The sequence below is a fragment of the Sphaeramia orbicularis genome, chromosome 1, assembly GCF_902148855.1.
Source record: "Sphaeramia orbicularis chromosome 1, fSphaOr1.1, whole genome shotgun sequence".
NCBI lineage: Eukaryota > Metazoa > Chordata > Actinopteri > Kurtiformes > Apogonidae > Sphaeramia > Sphaeramia orbicularis.
Genome location: NC_043957.1, coordinates 1,930,197 through 1,949,154, shown reverse-complemented (window position 1 = coordinate 1,949,154; position 18,958 = coordinate 1,930,197). Strand labels below are relative to the sequence as shown.

General features: G+C 38.4%; 1 protein-coding gene across 2 annotated transcripts; it reads left to right on the top strand.

The window, feature by feature from the left end:
* Nucleotides 1-37: 37 nt before the first annotated feature.
* Nucleotides 38-18,709, top strand: fbxo8 (F-box protein 8). Of its 2 annotated transcripts, none has more exons than XM_030144735.1 (8): nt 38-122; nt 1,985-2,093; nt 3,182-3,262; nt 5,268-5,412; nt 6,680-6,806; nt 7,748-7,866; nt 9,497-9,693; nt 18,345-18,709. In XM_030144735.1, the coding sequence occupies exons 2-8, from the start codon at nt 1,985-1,987 to the stop codon at nt 18,530-18,532; spliced, it is 966 nt and encodes a 321-aa protein (XP_030000595.1). In that variant the 5' UTR covers nt 38-122; the 3' UTR covers nt 18,533-18,709. The 2 variants fall into 2 exon arrangements, with proteins under 2 accessions (XP_030000595.1, XP_030000586.1); XM_030144726.1 differs by lacking the exon at nt 38-122 and adding an exon at nt 211-389.
* Nucleotides 18,710-18,958: the final 249 nt, after the last annotated feature.

The following is an 18,958-nucleotide window of genomic DNA, read 5'->3' as shown; positions in this document are numbered from 1 at the left end:
GTGCTCGCTTTAATTTTGTTTTTCTTTACGTTTTTATTAGTTTATATTTTTGTCATAACCTCCCAGAAATGTTTAGAGAATAATGATGTGTGTTTTGTGCTGCTGTAGTGTTCATTTTTAAGGCACGTATCGCCGTGTGATGAAAGGGAGAGAAGGGGAGGGACGGTGTTGACAGGAGGAGGAGGAGAAGGAAAACAGAATAGCATTAGTTAGCCTAGCAGCAGGGAACCGTATGGAAGAGCCGTCGTGAACCGAAAGAACAATTGCTCTCTTCTACTGGTACTTTTGTTTAAATGAAATGACAGGTGCATAGGTTTTATAGAAAGGGAGCCGCATATCCAGTTGTCCTTGTGTGCAGCTCGGGTTGTCAGAGGAATCATTAAACTCAGGTAAGCTACAAAGACAACTCTCACTGCGCCGTGAGGTATTTATTCATTTATTTATTGTCAAATACTAACACACGCGAGTTACAAAAATAGATAACGTATGTAGTTTTTGCAGACATTATTTTCCCTCAACATAAAACTAGCTGGGTAGGCTAACTCGGGGATTTGTAACAACAGTAGATGATCGATAGCAATGTCAACCAATAGTGTGTCGTTTTTCATGCGCCCGAGATAAAAGGAACCAATAGTATTTCAGAAAAGGCGGGGCTTGCAGGTCACACTACAGTGCTTACTGGAACTTCCAGCGTTGATGTTTACAACAGTGTAATGGATTTGTTTATGCAACACAGCTGACGTTAGACAGTCTGAAAGGGAAAGGACAGGACAGGGCAGTGGCTAAATACAGACTCAACAGTGGCTTACTGTTTAGTTTTTTTAGTCATTTACATAAGGCGTCATGCAGGCGAAGCTCACTTTGATGTTTTCGAGCAGAGTTGTGACCATTGTTTAAATAGAGGCCGTACTAGATGTGTTGTGTGCTTAATAGGTCGGTTAATAAGTCCCAGAAACAGAGGGTAACAAGAGATTAAGTTAAATAACATTTTGTCTTAGCTGACAAATAGAAAAAACACATTTTAATATTTGTGCGGCTGAATCCCAGAGGCATTGCACAGGTACTTTGCTAATACTGTCACACATAAACTAGCCTACTGTATTAAATTAGATGTTTAATAACCTTTAAAGTGCTGCTGGATTGTTTTTTGTATTGATGACTTTCCTTTTTTGTCATTGGGTTGAGTGTTATTGTAATTCCTTTGCCTTAAATTACTTCATGTGGGGAATATTGATAATAACATTATAATAATCACTTTAACATGTTTCCTTTCATATTTTGTTTTTGGATATTTAAATCCTACCATGCCATAATCACACTGGTTTCTTCATTTAGTGGTTGAGCACTGTGAAAGAGGTGGAGTGATTTGTGAGTCTATCTGGTTGTGCATTCACGCCTTCAAGTGAAGACACACCTATGGGTTTATGACACAGCAAATAACGAATGCTTGAAATGCCTTATTCCAAGTTTTTCACCACTTAAGGAAAACCACATTGTGCAATAGTGTTTGTTAGTCAAATCAAGTAGATATCTCCTCAGCTGTTTCAATTCTATCCCCGTACTGCAGCTCAGCAGGAAAACACTCTCCAGGGAATAAACAGAATTATGTGCTGAGTGGTTGTGGCTTTGGATGATACCCACATGGTTTGTCGGGTTACTGAGGAGTCACATGAGTTTAGAAATACTTTGGAGTGCATTTTAGGACAGAATAAGCACTAAACCCATCTGATAGTTGTATCACTGGAGACTTTTAAAGACTGGCTTATAAAATGCAGGCCTTTCCAGGACATTTCTCTTCATTTTTATCTGATACTGTGCATTGTAATAAAAGCCCATTTAATTTTATTTTTCTCTTGTGTTTTCTCTTGTGTTTAGACAATTACCATGACTATGCTTTTATATTGTTGCCAGTAATTGTAGATCATCAGTGTGGTTTTTATCATTTTACTGATTCGGTCATACTGTGTTACTGTGTTGCCTGTAGATGGGTCAGGGACTGTGGAGGCTGCCTCCCAGACAACAGCAGCAGCTTCAGGAAGAGCTAGCCGACCGCCTCACTGACCAAGGAGGAGGAGGGGGGAGGAATGAGCAAGGTAATCCAAAATAGCATACATATGAGCAATGTCAGTCCATTGTCTACCCAGAGTCTCGATATGTACCTTAAATAGCTCCCTTTTAAGCAGAAAGTTGTTTGTTGTGTTTCTTTTAGACTTGTGTATTGGAAGAAAATGGCACATTTGCAGATGACTTGTACGTCAGATGTCACTGATTAACATTTATGACAAGTTTAAGCTAGTAAAAGTGGCATAACAGTATTTTATAAGTGTTAACTGCACTCTTGCCTTTTCTCTGTGAGTAATGTTTTGATTCTCAACAGTGTCTTGATCTAGATTTCTATTGTTCTAGTGTTCTGTTTCTAGTGTTCTACTTAAAATCACAACACAAAGAACATGTTAATGAACTGTTAGTATAAAATCACACACTGCTGCTTCTTTCTTTTGAACTTGATTCTGAAAAATGGTTTGGACTATTCAGCTAAAGTGGAGGAATGCAACACAAGTGAATGTGACATAAATTAGAAATTAATAACTGAAATCAATTGTAGTTTTAGAGGTTGTATCATTGCTAATGTGGCAGCTGTTATGCACAGTAGTGGTTTGAGCTTTACATTTAATGAAACTCCTGTGTTCAGTCTCTATCAGTCTGACTCATCCTGGTTCTCTGCTCCGCCCACTCCATTATGGTTGTTTTTTGTTTTTTTTTATAAATCTGCCATCACTGTGACCTTATGATGGATTTATTATTAGAACTGGACTCCAGACTCAAACACTGTTTCCAACTAAAAGCCGTTCCCTGACACATAAACCAAAGTTTTCTGGCTTTCAGGTTTCTCTCTGTATTACTCAGCCTGCTGCAAGTGAGGAAAGTCCAAATTGAATGCGAATATTCAAGGTTGTTTATAGTTTAATGTGTCCTGTCAGCAAGTTTTTGGGCTGCAGTGGATTTTGAGTTGCATTGGTTCATCTCCCAGCTGGACATCTGAAATTAAAGTATTCCTTGGTAGAAGAGAATTGGAGTAATTTGGCTTAAACATGCTAAATCAGTGGTATGGTCCTCTGAAAAGGTAAAATGTAATAGTAATTGATTACTGAGAAGTAAAACATCCGGTTCTTGCGTGTAGGGAGGGATGCAGGCCAGAGAAGACCACCTCAGCACTGTTATGGTCCTGACATCTACCATCTGCTGAGGACTCGCAGAGGAGGTATGAACACACCTGCTACCAGCACTCAACAGTGTGTAAAAATAGTTGTCATGTTCTCTGGCTGTATTACTGGATGCCTATGTTTATACACAGAGTTTGTCTATAGTTTTTGACCTACAGTGTGCTATGGCTTCCATTCACTTGTCTATGCTTTTTCTTCACACCTCTGCTTCAATCACTTTACATTGAAGAAGTGACATTGAACTGAACCTGCTGCTTATGCTCAACCTGGATTTGTATTTGTTAGAGCTGAAAATTCAGAATCATATTTAAGCTCACACAGAAAAAAGTCATTTTGATTGTGTCGTTATAGAAAAAAGTGTCAGTCGAAGGCAGAGCAGCTGGCATTGTGTCAGGACAGCTCACATGTATAGTCTTACATTACTATTATTTGCTACTTTTCAATTTATCACAGAATCCCTTTAGTTTAGAACATGTTCACTCCAGTTTTCTAACAACCCTGATCCATGTAAGGGGTGGTTAATGGGCATATATATATATATATATATATATATATATATATAATTTAACCAAGTAAAGAAGCCTCAGTGAGATTGCAAATCTCTTTTCCAAGTGTGACCTGGTCAAGAAAAGCAGCCTAACACGTAGTTTCTGACAAGAAATCAACACATAATACAAAAACTTACAGTCGATAGTTACAAAACAATCATTTGTGCAAGTTTAAAAACAGTTACATTGACCAAGCTCATTGATTTCACGCTCCTTTAAAGTTGCTTTAAATTCACCAATAGTAAAAAATTCAGATGGATGTGGACGTATACTGTATTTTTTGTTGCTTCTCTTTTTGGGATACTTTTGTTTTTCATTGTGCATATGCACATGTATGTTTATTGAGTGTTGAAGACTTCAGCGGGACTAGTGTGGTGGAAATTATATAGATAGAAAAACAGCAGTGTCAAGTGACCCTGGCATTGTGGCATCAGAAGCTGCTCTAAAACTTTTACAGATCCACACAAGTACTAGTTTAAAAGAATGTCCCTCCACATGGAAAGGCAAAAAGATACTTGAAAGGCTGTCAGACAAAGTGGAGAACAGCACACACTGTTACTGGCCAAGAACTGTGCTTTTCCTTCCCACTCAGGAACACTGCAACTAGTTTCTAAACATCTTCATCCTGGAAAGGGCTTTCCAAAAGGCCATGGTTCAGTGACCTAAAACTTCATTTACATGTGGACGGAAGGCCAAAACATAAAGAAAGAAGTGTTTTAGAAAACACTAGTTAATGTGTGAACAGGCCAGTAGTTTGCATGTTTATTTGCATGTTGATAACACATCACAGTGGAATGGAAGATGAATGAAACACACCACTGTTTTTCCTGTTTGACATTGTATGACAGGAAATCCAATTATTGAACTTTTAACCCCTGAGATATTATTTTCAATGAGCTTGGAATTTGCAACTGTAGAAGTGTCATAAAAGTCGTTTTACTTTACTGTGTGTTTTAGGGTCAAAACACAGTGGAATAACAGAAAAAGACAAAAAGGGGAATTGAAGTTTTACAGGTTTTTACTAAATAAGGCCCTCAGATTGTACATCAGTACACACGTCGGGGGGGGGGGGGGGTGGGGGGGGGGGTGCACTGAGCATGCTCAAATGTCTATGGAAAGCACAAGTTCTGTTCTCCCAGTGTGCTTTGAAATTTTTCCTTTTGAGCAAACGGTTGAATTTTTATGAATATTCAAAATAAATCATACATTCAGAACACTCACCACAGACATGTCAGGGATTAAAGGGTTAAACAACTAAATGTAATTGACTGAATTTCCTTTCTGCAGTGTATTTACAGTACCTTTCAGTTTTTCCTGGCCCTCCTGAACCCTTTGCAAAACAACATCTGTTTGTATCTTGGAGAAACTTCCGTGTGTGTACAGAGCTCAACACCGCAGTCTCTCTGGCATCTACTGGGACATCGAGGAGTATGTGATTGTGCATGAACATAGATTTATGTCATTCTCAGTATATCTTTGTTTGTGTGGACCACAGGTAAGGAGCAGCATGGCTTCATAGATCTGGAGATGCTACCGCCGGAGTTAGGCATCACCATCCTGTCGTATCTGAACGCTACTGATCTGTGCCTGGCCGGCTGTGTATGGCAGGACCTGGGAAATGATGAGTATCTATGGCAGGGGTAAGAGCTTTTTATGACCATTATTAACTTCCTAAATGCTACTCAATGATAAATAAACAATGACAAATGAACCCAGCGGAACCACAGCAGGATTAAAAATGTCTCATAGCTTGTTCTAGAGAAAAACCTCATCAGGACACATGACCTCTAGGTACGAGGACATGTAGTGGTTTTGTTGTCTTTGTTAAAGCCCCAGTCTGTAATCCAAATGTTACTGCACACCACACAGTTTTATTCATTTCCTAACCTTTATTTCATCTTTGCTCATTTGCAATGTAACAAAGAAAACACAAGAAATAATGAGGATTTAAAAAAAAAAAAGCAGTTAATTCTGGGATCAACAAATAGAATTATAACATTATTACACTATATATGGATAATCAGTGGCGATAAAGACAAAACAAACAACACAAATATTTAATAAAAATATTATAACCAATTGAAAGGTAAATCATTTAAATTAGCTAAAACAAAAACAATCATTAGTAAAATAGGGTGAAATTAAAAATGTGAATTGCCCATACAGATACAAATGAAGCAGCGTTAAGCCTTTTCTGTTGCTGTTTTGTGTTAAAGGTGCATAATGAGTCGAACTAGATGCTCTAAGATCAGTGAAAGTGGTTTTACTAGACAGCAGGATGAAATCATTACAGCATGTTTTATGGATGCCCATATTAAAAGACAATAATGCAGTGATGTTTGAAGGTAAAAGACCAGTAAGTGCTTCATAAATAAATAAAATTCAGTGTTTGTCAGGCCTTAAAGAGAGAGAGGGACACGCAACATACAATGTATAAAGGTGAGTAGTGTAGGAATCACCAATGAGTCTTAGAGCAGTAATAAACATCCAGTGCAATGGCGGATTAACCCCCCCCCCTTTGAACATGTAGAATGTTGAAAATAATATAAGCGTTCTTGCCAGGATTTGAATCTCGGTCTCCCACATCATAGATTGTACTGTTACTTACTGAGCTATTCATCCACATGTACTGCAGGGGTTAGGGTTAAACTATCAAAAACTATCAAACCTGCTCTAAAAACTAATTAAAACGAACTGAATTAGAGAAAAGAAAGTCCAAACTAAATAAAACTAAACTAGAATGAAAAATCCAAAACTATTAGAACCTTGGTCCACAGAGTCCAAAGTGTGCAGAGATAGAAGTAGTTCTTTCCATAGTTCATGTGGGAGTCCTGAACAGAGTTCAGAGGACCATAAGCAGGATTTGACCTGAGTGGAGTGTGTGTGATGTGTGTGTCAATGCTGCAGGTTGTGTAAATCCACATGGGGACACTGCTCCATCTACAACAGAAGACTACCTGCTGGTTTCTCCTATAGAAGACTATACCTACAACTAGATGAAGGAAGCCTGACATTCAACGCTAACCCACAGGAGGTAACGTACACACACACACACACACACACACACACACAGAGTGCCGTACTTTCTGGACTATAAGCTTTTACTTTTTTCTGGCTTTGAACCCTGCGGCTTATACAGCGATGCAGCTCGAGTATAGATTTATACAGGCTAACGGCCTCCAGGGGGCACTCTAACAGGAAGTGCAAAAGTGAGACAGACAGGAGGAAGAGGGGATGAAGAGGAGGAGTTTTAAGGTTAACTTTGAACAATCATTTTGTGTGTCATTCACAAACTCTCATCATGGAAAACACACGAAGAAATTCATATGATGCAGCTTTTAAGTTAAAAGCAGTCGATATGTCTGTAAAGAAGGAAATAGAGCTGCAGCACTGAAGTGCCATTGAGCAACAACAGAGGAGAGACGTAGAAGGAGTGTGACGGAGCCTTTGAGGATGTTCAACTGAAGAACACTGAAGAAGACGACTGCAGTGGTTTAATGAGCAGAAGAAGAGGAAGACACAGATCAGTGACTGTTGTGGGTTTGTGAACCAGCCTGTTCCTGACGTTTGACTGACGTTTACAGACACTGTTTGGAAAAAAGCAGTGAAGGGATGGAGATGAATTTTTAAATTATCTGTCTGTTTACCATCTGTCTGTGGAAATATGTCATGTCACAACATGGACACCTGCGGCTTATAGTCAGGTGTGACGTAAAGTCAGCCGCGGTTTATAGTCAGGTGTGACGTAAAGTCAGCCGCGGTTTATAGTCAGGTGTGACGTAAAGTCAGCCGCGGTTTATAGTCAGGTGCGCCTTACAGCCTGGAAAGTACGGTACATACGTTTACATTCCGCACCTGAAAGCAGCATGACAACAGCTGAAATGTGCCCTAACCAGACATTGTAATTCCAGTGTTACCTGTGCAGACCAGTTCCAGAAGAATCTACTGTACATGACTTTGTCTGTGTGTGTGCAGGGCATTAGTTACTTCATGTCTAAAGGCATACTCGTGGATCACCCGACGGAGTTGGCCAAGTTCATCTTCTACACCAGACGGCTCAACTGGAAGATGCTGAGGATTTACCTGGATGAGAGGTTCACACACAGACTCATGCACTAATAACTCTTACTGTACCTCACCTGTCCTCTTCAGCTGTGGTCAGTCCATATGTCACACATTACAGATACCCTATATACTATCATATACTATACACATTAGGGATGCAACGGTACTGGGGAAAACCGTAAACCAACAGTTTTTCCCTCACCATTGAAAACGCCACGGTCTCCCCTTCCCCACAGGTTCAGAGTCTGGGTGTCATCCTCCACAGTACTCTATCTTTTCAATCCCACATCACTAACATCACTCGGTCTGCACACTTCCACCTATGAACATTTATTCCCCCCCCCCAATACCACTGCTATCCTTGTTCACAGCCTTGTCACCTCTCGTCTGGATTACTGGAACTCTCTCCTCTTTGCTCTCACACACAAATCCCTCCATAAACTTCAATTAGTTCAGAACTCTGCTGCTCACATCATCACCAGGGCCCCCTCCCCTCACCAGGACCCCCTCCCCTCACCAGGGCCCCCTCCCCTCACCAGGACCCCCTCCCCTCACCAGGGCCCCCTCCCCTCACCAGGACCCCCTCCACTCACCAGGACCCCCTCCCCTCACCAGGGCCCCCTCCCCTCACCAGGACCCCCTCCACTCACCAGGACCCCCTCCCCTCACCAGGGCCCCCTCCCGTCACCACATCACTCCTGTCCTCCAACAGCTCCACTGGCTCCCGCTTAAGTTCCAGATTGAATTTAAAATCCTTCTTTTGACATTCAAGGCCATCCATAACTCCGCCCCTCCATATCTGTCTGACCTCCTTCATGTTGCCCCTCCCTCTCACACCCTCAGATCTTCCTCCTCCATCCACCTCACTGTTCCCTCTGCCCCTCCCACCTCCATGTGGACCAGAGCATTCAGCTGCTCTGCTCCTCAACTCTGGAACTCCTTTTGCCACCGGAGCTCACAAACACCATTTCACTCCCTCTTTTCAAATCCAAACTCAAACCCATCTGTTTAGATCCGCTTTCTCTTTGTGAACACATTTGCATTGTCCAGTTTTTTAACCTGCCTTTTATTTTTTACTCTGTTTTATTGCTTGTTTTATACTCTTCTGTTTTACTGTTTTACCGTACGGTGTCCTTGAGTGCCAAGAAAGGCGTCTATAAATAAAATGTATTATTATTATCATTATCATTATTATTATCATTATTATTATTATTATTATTATTACCGTTCGGTCCGCGCTGCACCGGACAATCCGCACTTATGGAACGTGGGTTTTGGTTTTGCTGTTGATTTTGCACTGGGGGCAAAAGGCAAAAGTCCACCCCCGCAAGTCAGTCTGTCTCTCTCTCTCTCTCTCTCTCTCTCTCTCCAAAACATTATTGCGCCATCAAGGTACAATTAATAATAAGATACCTCTTTCACGTGTCTGGTTGGTTCAACAAATGCACTTGATTAGGTGTGAAGTCCTCCTAATGAAGTTCTTTGATACAGAAGAAAAAAAGGAAATTGAGGCAGGTGTTTTGGATGATCTTATCACATTAATTTGCAGATCCATCCTCTGCTTTACAACTAATCAATAACGGAGTAGGTGAACCATGTGTTACGTCTCAGTAGTGAACTTTGTCTGAGTAAAATAATGTGGTCTGTGTTCGTTTTCAGACGGGACGTCCTGGATGAGTTGGTGACCCTCCATAATTTCAGTAACCAGTTCCTCCCCAACGCCCTGCGGGACTTCTTCAGACACATCCACGCACCAGAGGAGAGAGGAGAATATCTGGAAACACTGATCACCAAGTTCAGCCACAGGTTTTGTACCTGCAACCCCGGGCTGGTCCGAGAGCTGGGCCTCAGTCCAGGTTAGTGTTGACCACGTTCACACTGAACATAATTGACCCCGCCATGAGATATGGTGATTAGATTAGATTAGATAAGATACAAATTTTTATTGATCCTTTGGGTGGAACCCCCAGGAAATTGAGGTTCCAATAACAGCACAACACCAAATATACACAGACAAGAAATACCACAAGAAAATAGTAATACCATAAGTATAAAGACAGTATGAAAAAAAATAATAAATCCAACAAAAACAGGTAATTGCACATTGGAAAGTACTAGTACGCAACAAGTAGCAAAGTAGGAGTAATATTAATAATAATAATAAATAGCTAATTATGTTAAATATTATAATATGCACAATCTGTAAACACAGACCCACACATACACACATATATGTTTAATAATAACAGGATAAAAGTTATAATTAAGTCAGGGATAGACGTAGAATACAAAAAATGCAAGCTGCAAAACAAACCAACAGTTTTGTCCCATTTTCTTGTTTTGATGAAAAAAATGAGAGTTCGATGAAATTAAAGTCAGGTTTATGTCCAAATGAGTCAGATATTGTAACCAAAATCTGAGAAAATGTGCAAAATTGCACTTGATTTCAGAGTAAAAAAACAAGATGTGGAGCACTGATCTACCACACGATTCATATCAGGAGATTATTTTTTGGTTCATTTTATTGATCATTCTCTGTGTTTTGTTCATTTTGTGGATTATTTTTTGCTCATTTTCATTTGGGGTCCCGACACCAAGGTTGAAAAACACTGATTTAAAGCTTTAAAAACAAACATTAAAATTTTAAAATCAGTGTGTGCCACTTGGTCCCACTTAAACATCGTCTTTGTCCAGCATTGTGACTAAGTCTAACATGTGGTTTAGCAGAATGTCCGAGGTGAAGTTTTGTACTGGAAGGTCTTTGACGTCCACCATCAGTTGAATGACACTCTGCCTGTTTGATGCTGTGATAGTCAGTGTGTCACAGTTTCTGGCTCCAGACCACAGTTTGGACCAGACGAACCCTAACCTAACGCTTCTGCCTCCTTTTCTTCTGCCTCAGACATGAGAGGAAGGTAAAGCTGAGGTTTTATTTTCAACTAATCCCTGGCTTTAGTCCTTGTCAATGGACCATGGCATTACCAAGTGAGGACTTTGTTGTTGCCAGCAGCCCATACAGAATCCAACTCCTGCCTATTTTACAGTTAACTCCTGGGACTTACTGGTGTGATTAGCAGGATTAGTGTAATGGTTGTGAGCCCAGGGCCACAGATGGATGAATGGATGACTGCCTTTCAGAGTTCAGCCTCTTCGTATTTCAGTGCTACTTTGCCCCTACATCCCCTCTGGATACCGGTAGAACAGTCTGCAGCAGTTCAGTTTATTTCAAATATGCAACAAAACAAACAAATAATCCTACTTTAGTCCTTAGAAATAAAACAGAATCCAAGACAACATGAAAACATATACATATACATTGTTTACACTGATCACACTGTTACATGTATGTTTACATTAGTCGCTTTTCCATTTACTCTCAAATTGCGCAAATATAACTTTCACATAAAAATGTACCTAATGGAAAAACGACAATTTGGCCAAAAGTCTAATTTTTCAATTGAAAGTTTTTGCGCTGGCAAGAGATGTTTTTTCAGGCGTAGCACAAATGGTGTATCACGCAAAACTGCAATGGAAAGACCTTTTTTCGCAACTAGAATCAGGTGAATTAAAAAAACAGATGCTGACGTACGTTACAACAAGAGAAGAAGAAGAAACATGTCGCAGTATGTGTGGACACACCAGGAAACCCAATCATTTTTTAATTTAGTAGGAGATAGAGGGGTAATATATAATAATAATGAATCTATCTGTAAATCAACACCATATTTACATTCATTGCCATGTTTATGGAATGACTTCTCGTGTCATCTCACAATAATAAATAAACAAATCATCGCATTTGTGATTTAATAGAAAAACCGACATTACGCACTTCTGTTTTTTTTTACATTTAGTAAATATCAGTAAAGTTTTGCGCAGATGTCGAATGAAAAAGCGACTCTTGTTACATTGCACATTTTTATACTACTTTACTATTTAAAAATTCTACCACTATATCTGTAATTTGTGCATATTTCAATTGCACACTACTTTATATCTTATATTTTTCTAATATATGTCTGTATGTTATTGTGTTGTTATTTAGATGTAAGTGCACTGTCGCCAGTAGAGATCACCTGCAATTTTATTACATAACTAGTGTCATGACAATAAACTCTATTCTATTCTATTCTATTCTATTCTATTCTATTCTATTCTATTCTTTTTTTCAATGTTCTTTTTATTGGAATCAAGATTTTAATAAATCAAGTGACAGTCATACAAGAAGAAAACCAATGCTTTTGGATTTTCTACATAACATATAAATACAATACCCACCCCACCCCTCCACCCATCCTACAAATTCCTGGATTCTGTTCTATTCTACATATGTATATACATGAAAACAAAACATGTCTTCATTTGCATATTTGAAAAGGAATAGGAGGAAGTATAACTTATTTAATCCCATACCTTCTGTACACGACAGTCTGTCTTTTAGCTTAATATTAGTGCAAGGCTGTATGAAAAATCACTTCCCTTAAATAGTTAACCCCACTTTTCATTTTCACATACACATACGAACATACCTACACACCTATATACTGACATACCATAATATAAATATATACATACATCATTGGTCCTTATAACTGGTCCCTGCTGTACACTGCTGTAGATTAGTGTATATTTTGATAACTGCCATATTTTCCTCCTGCTGCATTTTCTCTTTTTAATCACTGCTGCTTCATATCCGTTGCTCATTTTAAATCACCACTGTATTTTGCACACATGTATTTACATTTTTAATAACCGTATAGTTATATTTTATCATTACTTATCAAACAACTTAGCACTTTACATTAGATTCTCGTCCCGAGCCAAATGCAACGAAATTTCATTCTGTATACATTTTGCGCGTACCTGAATGACAATAAAGTTCGTCTAAGTCTAGTCTCTTAGTGTAAGTCTATTGAAAGCAACACAAAATGAATTCACAGTAATATAAACAATTAAATAAAGTGACCAACAGCAATCATAACCAGTGTTCATTGAACACAAAACTCCTCCTTCACCCTGAACGCTGTGCATGTGTGGATCCACTCTTTCTGTTTAAATTCCACAGTTTCCAGGTTGTTCCATACAGCAGAAACAGTTGAATGTGGTCCCAGTCATGTGTCTGTCCAATTAGATTCAATTCACATCAATTTTAGTTGAGTTCTAATTTTAAATGTGTGGGAAATGGGATTTTCAGTGTTCAGTGTAAATGTCCACAGAGTCCACGTTCCACAGTGGATGTGGACAATTTAGTTCCACATACAAGAGATTGTTCTAAGCTACAGGTGGATCCAACTGGAGGAGAATTGGAGTGATTTGGAATTTTGGATGAATTTTGGAAAATGTCTCAATGATGACGGATGGAAAACTGTAGATGTTGTGACCTTGAACTTTGTCCTACTGGGACCAAAATGGACTGGGTTGGTCCCAGGGCCTAGGCCTATCTGTGGGGAAGATTTGGGAAAGATGGGTGGAAGAGTTTTACACTAAAGATGAACAAACAGACAAACAGACACGCAAAGCAAAGTGATCACAGTACCTCCTGGCAGAGGTAAAAAACACAGTAAGCATCTGAAAGTACGCAGACCTTCTACAGTTTTATACCGTGTATAAACCCTCTCTTTATGCGTCTTTTTAAATCCACAGCAGAATCTACTTTTAATTTCTCATCTGTCATATTCAACTAAACAAAACATACATTTTGACATTTTGGAATAAAAATGCATTTTGTCTTCCTTCACCTGGGGTACTTTCCTGTATTTTCAGTTAATTTGCGCTGCGCTCTTATGGTTTAAAATATGCAGAACACCTCACATGCTCCAAACCCTGTCAACTGGAAGGTTTGGTGCAGAAATGAGGCACCAGGACAAATGTGATCAAACATCCTGAGGCTGAAGTAGCGCCTAAGTTTCTGATTAAACACAATAAATGAAGGGAGTGTCTGCCCTAAACAGCGCAAAATAATTTACTACTTAAAGGATTCAGTCGAACAAATTAAATCAACTCAGAAAATACAGCTTGCATTGAAAAGAACTTGAAACATCCTGTTTTCAGAGATGTGCTTTGAATTCAGTTACCTACAGAACTTCATTAATAACCATAGAACTGCATTAAAAACTACAGAACTATATTAAAAACTACAGAACTTCATTAATAACCACAGAACTACATTAAAAACTACAGAACTACATTAAAAACTACAGAACTACATTAATAACCACAGAACTACATTAAAAACTACAGAACTACATTAACATTTGTACTCGTTTAACTTGAGGAAAAATAGAGTCAAAACATGTGATCCCTGGGAACACATTGACCTTGAATTTTATTTATTCATAAAGCATTTAGTGTTTTTTTTTTTCTCTTTATCTCCTCATTAAACCTTAAATTTCCACCTAAAATTTCTGTTAAGGTGCTCCTTAGAAGAACTCACTCAAAGGGTTTTATAACGTTGCAGGTTCCAGCTGTTTACACTGATACAGAAAATTGAGTTTTATTTAATATTTTACTGGTTGCTCTTGTTTTAGTTAATAATAATAATAATAATAATAATAATACTAAAAGAATAATAAATTGCATTTATAAAGCACTTTTCATCAGAATCTCAAAGTGCTACAGAGAGAAGACAGTCCAATTTATAAAAAAAAAAAAGATTAATTTACAGTTTAAGTTACTTTTAGTGATTTTTAATATTTTATCATTTCAGTGAATTGTGTTGTGTTGTTTGTTTTTGTTCCTTCATTTGACACACACATTGCAGTTTTAACTGTTTATGTGTATTTCCATTGGTTCATCCATGTTTATACAGTTTTAATTTTCAAGAGTCTTCATTTTTCTTGTTTTCGTCATTTCTTGTGTCTTATAAATGACACTTTTAGTTCACCGTAGCCCATGTGAATTAATTTATCTAACACATGTATAGCAGATATGACGATTATTCTTCATTTACACAGATGAGTTAGATTTTAAAACACTGGCCTTCTCCCTGTAAATATTCAGCTCAACATCCATGGACCAGGTTTCTACTGTGTCATACGGTTTCCACCAGCAGGTGGAGTTTGTGGGTTTGTCCTGGAGTCAGATCAGATCATATGAACTATATGACATGTTACAGCTGACGCTTATTGGGAAAGCCGGAGACCTTTCATTTCATCATAATGACGTAACGTTCCCCATGTTTTGAACGCTTGTCGAGCACAATCCGACAAAAATATCCATGTTAGTGCGGTTGCGACTTCCCACACACACACACACACACACACAAACATGCATCTAGACCTACACCTATACTTCTTCTGCTGCTATTTTTGTTTCTTTTTGTTGTTTGCTTCAGGTTCTTTTAATATCAGACTGTTCCGTTCTTCAGATTCACTGATGTTCTTCTGTTGTTGTTGTTACTGTTTTGTTTGTGCCTGTTGTTTGCTTCTGTTTCAGGGTCTGTATCAGTGTTTGTCTGTGTATAATCTTGTCCTGTTCTCATCAACTAACATCCGTACAGTAATAAAATAATTAAATCGAACCAATCGGAGGAATTGATCTAAGCCTCACAACCCTCTGAGCCCATAAAGACCCAGTGCTACTTTTGTGTCAGTTCCCAAATTAATTTTACTGTCCATTTAACCTTTCCTAAGTGATTTATCACCATTTATTATAATATTATCCTCTGTATTTTGCAACTTTCAGTGAAAATCAGGTGTTTTTCTATATTTAATTCACTGTTCATGTAGATGTTCATAAAAGCTCAGATTAAAGTTGAAGGTTATTATATCAGAAACAGAGAAAACTGAAGAAAAAGTGACTTTTTCAGCAAAGATATCGATAACTGAACTAAAAACAAGTGTGTCCATCCACTGTCACTGATCCAACTGCATGGGTTTGACTGGTGAATCAGTGTTGTAGAAGATGACAGTGTTTCCATGGTAACCACAGAGCCTCTGAACGTGCAAATGGGTCATATCTGAATGACTGAGCTGTATTTTACTCCCAATTATTTACATGTATGGATAGGATTAGTGGTTTTTCAGGTATTAAACCTTTATAGGGCACTCAGAAATACTCTGAAATTCAAAATTTAAGCTTTAGTGCATTATTAGATTTTAAATTATTATTACATTATTTAGATTTTTAAATTTTTTCTAATTTTTTTTATTGTTATGTAGAAAATCAAGGTCAGTGAAGTTACCATATTTGGTTCCTTACTCGCAAGTGACAAAAAAAAAAAAAAAAAATTTAAAAATGCAAGAAAAAATATATGTAAGGTGGAAAAAACATCACTTTTAGAACACTAGAACAACTTAAGTGCTGATTGTCCACATCCACATGATCCCTTTGAACATCCTTCCTTACATTAGTACCATAACTGCATGGTACCGAACTAAGCAGGTCCACTCCCTGTTCATGCACAGGTGGACCTGACAGACCCTGGAGACCACATTGGACCTCAGATCGGGGACTCAGATCTAGTGCTATATCACAAAACTTATACTGTGTTTCAGAGACATTACAGTTTAAGATCTGGCTCAAATGTTCATATTCTGTTAGTTGTGGATAGAAGGTATAGTGGACAGTCCCTGAATCATCCAACATCACAACATTATTTTTGTGCAGTCCCAACAAAGAAACTCACATCTGCCTCTCAGACAGTAAACTGTACTTTTAGGATGCTTGAAATAACCATTATTTAACAAAAACAGCATTAAACAATAATAAAGTATGGACAAAAAACAAAGCTGAACCCTCACCATGTCTGCATTTGAATAAATACCTAAAAATATCCACACAGTACTTTTTAATATCCATACAGTATTGTGAAATGAAATATCAGGATATTTTGCAGAACCGATATTTTCTTACAGCTCTATGCCAGATACAGGTTTTAAACATTTTAGATCGATCACCAGTGGCTGTTTGGGTCTTTATGGGCTAGATTAAAACTGGAAGCAACTCTTTTTGATTTCATTTCCAAGGCTGATGGGTGCTGTATTCAGCCATCTCCCCTTACTGCTGTTTTTTTGTCTCATTTCATGCACAGATGACTCAGTTCCTTCAGTTAACCTACAAAAAGTTGTGGCATTTGCATCTCTACTAGCTAGACGTACCAGTCTTTTCAAATGGAAGGACTCATCACCTCCAACACACGATCAATGGATCACAGACATCATGCTTAATATAAAGTTAGAAAAAATTAGGTGCACCCTAAATAACTCTATTTATAAATTTTACAGAATATGGGAGCCTCTTTTACACTGCATGAATATGTTGCCTGGCTTGGAACTTTAACCCTTTCATGCATGAATTATCAGAACCTTAGTCAATATTTTTTTCTTAAGTGTTTTTATTCCTCTTTAGGCATGAAAAAGGCAATGCAACTGAAATTTTTTTAATGAACCTATTTTTTGTGGAGTCACAAAAATGTCCACTCAGCTGGACACCATGCGTTTAATTTTTGAAGCAAAGAAACATGTATTTAAAACTCATCATCAGAAAGTGATAAACTATATGAAAACTATGAAATAAAAACATTTTTAATGCAGCTAATCTGATGTTTTCTCACATTTGATCATTCTCAAATACTAGTTCTCACTCATTTCATGAAGATAATATCCTCCTGAGACCCAGGAAACTGACAGTTTTTGCTTTTTCACACAAAAAAATTGTCTTGATTGGAAACTGCATAATGCAACAGTTGCAACAGAGACATTTTAAAAATCATTTTTATTTATTTATTTATTTTTTTAATGGATTGTCCTTTGCATTGGACAGCATTTTAGTGAAACTGTCAAACTTTTGTCCCCTACAGAGGACACAGTGCATTAGTGGGTCTGAGGAGGAGATGCAAAAAAAAAAGAAAAAATACTTTTTGTGTCAGAAAACTGTTAATTACAGTCTAATAACAATTAGCAACTGATTTACACTAAAACATGTTAGTGCAGATCAGGTTTATCAAGAGCAGCAGCGTTACAGTAACAGTATGAACTGCAGTGTATTATTATGGGATGGTGCATTAGTGTCCACTGTGTTGGCTGATTTGGAACTGAAACAACCAAAGCCATGAAAGTACAAGAGAACAGCTGGAGAAGAACTGACCACTGGAGTGACCACTGGAGTGACCACTGTGCATGAAAGGGTTAAAAACATTTTAGGTGTTTATATTGTTATTGACCTGTTTTGTTCATTTATTTTCTCTCCTCCTTTAATGGTACCAGAATGCACTGTCTGGACTGTCTTTATGTGTGTCTTGTTTGTATTGTCTTTTTTTTTTTTTTTTCTTTCCCTTGGGTTCTGTTTGTTTTTCATGTCCAGTGTCAGTCTTTGTATTATGAATACATTGCTTGAAATGATAAATGTTATAGTTGTGAAATGAAAAGTTCTATAAATAAAGTTTAAAAACAACTGGGAAGCAACTCATGGCACTCAGTCCATTTAAACTAGAGGCCAGATTGCTGAACAGAACAGGTAAAAAACCCAAAACCGTCCATGTTTCTGACCGCTTGCTGTTCCTCTGCAGACGCCGTGTACGTGCTGTGTTACAGTCTCATCCTGCTGTCCATCGACCTGACCAGCCCTCACGTCAAAAACAAAATGTCCAAGAGGGAGTTTATCAGGAACACTCGCCGAGCGGCGCACAACGTGTCCGACGACTTCGTGGGCCACCTCTACGACAACATATACCTGATCGGCCACGTGGCCGCGTAGCTCCGCCCACCACGCCTGACCAATAGAAGTCCTCAAACTGCACTGACGAATAGGAATAGGCGATTGAGTTCCTGTACAATATGGAACGTCGCGGAGATAACTTTACTAATTGTCACGTCCTTAAAGGAAAATAACTATGAGTACAACATTACTAGAGAGAGATCAGGATGAAAAAAAAACATAATTCACCACTTCACTGTGAGACAGACTGTGGCGCCAAAAATCAGTAACGTTATTCGTTTTGAAGCAGAGTTTTGAAGCAGTGAAGTTCTTTAAAACCACGTCACTGTCTCCCTGAAGACGAGCTCTGATACTGCACTGAAGGACTCTGGGACTACTGATCCGGTGGATTATGGAGGCCAGCACATGCCGGGACCGTCAGGCTGAGTCTGTACTGGAGCTGCTTCACCAGTTGGATGGAAACTG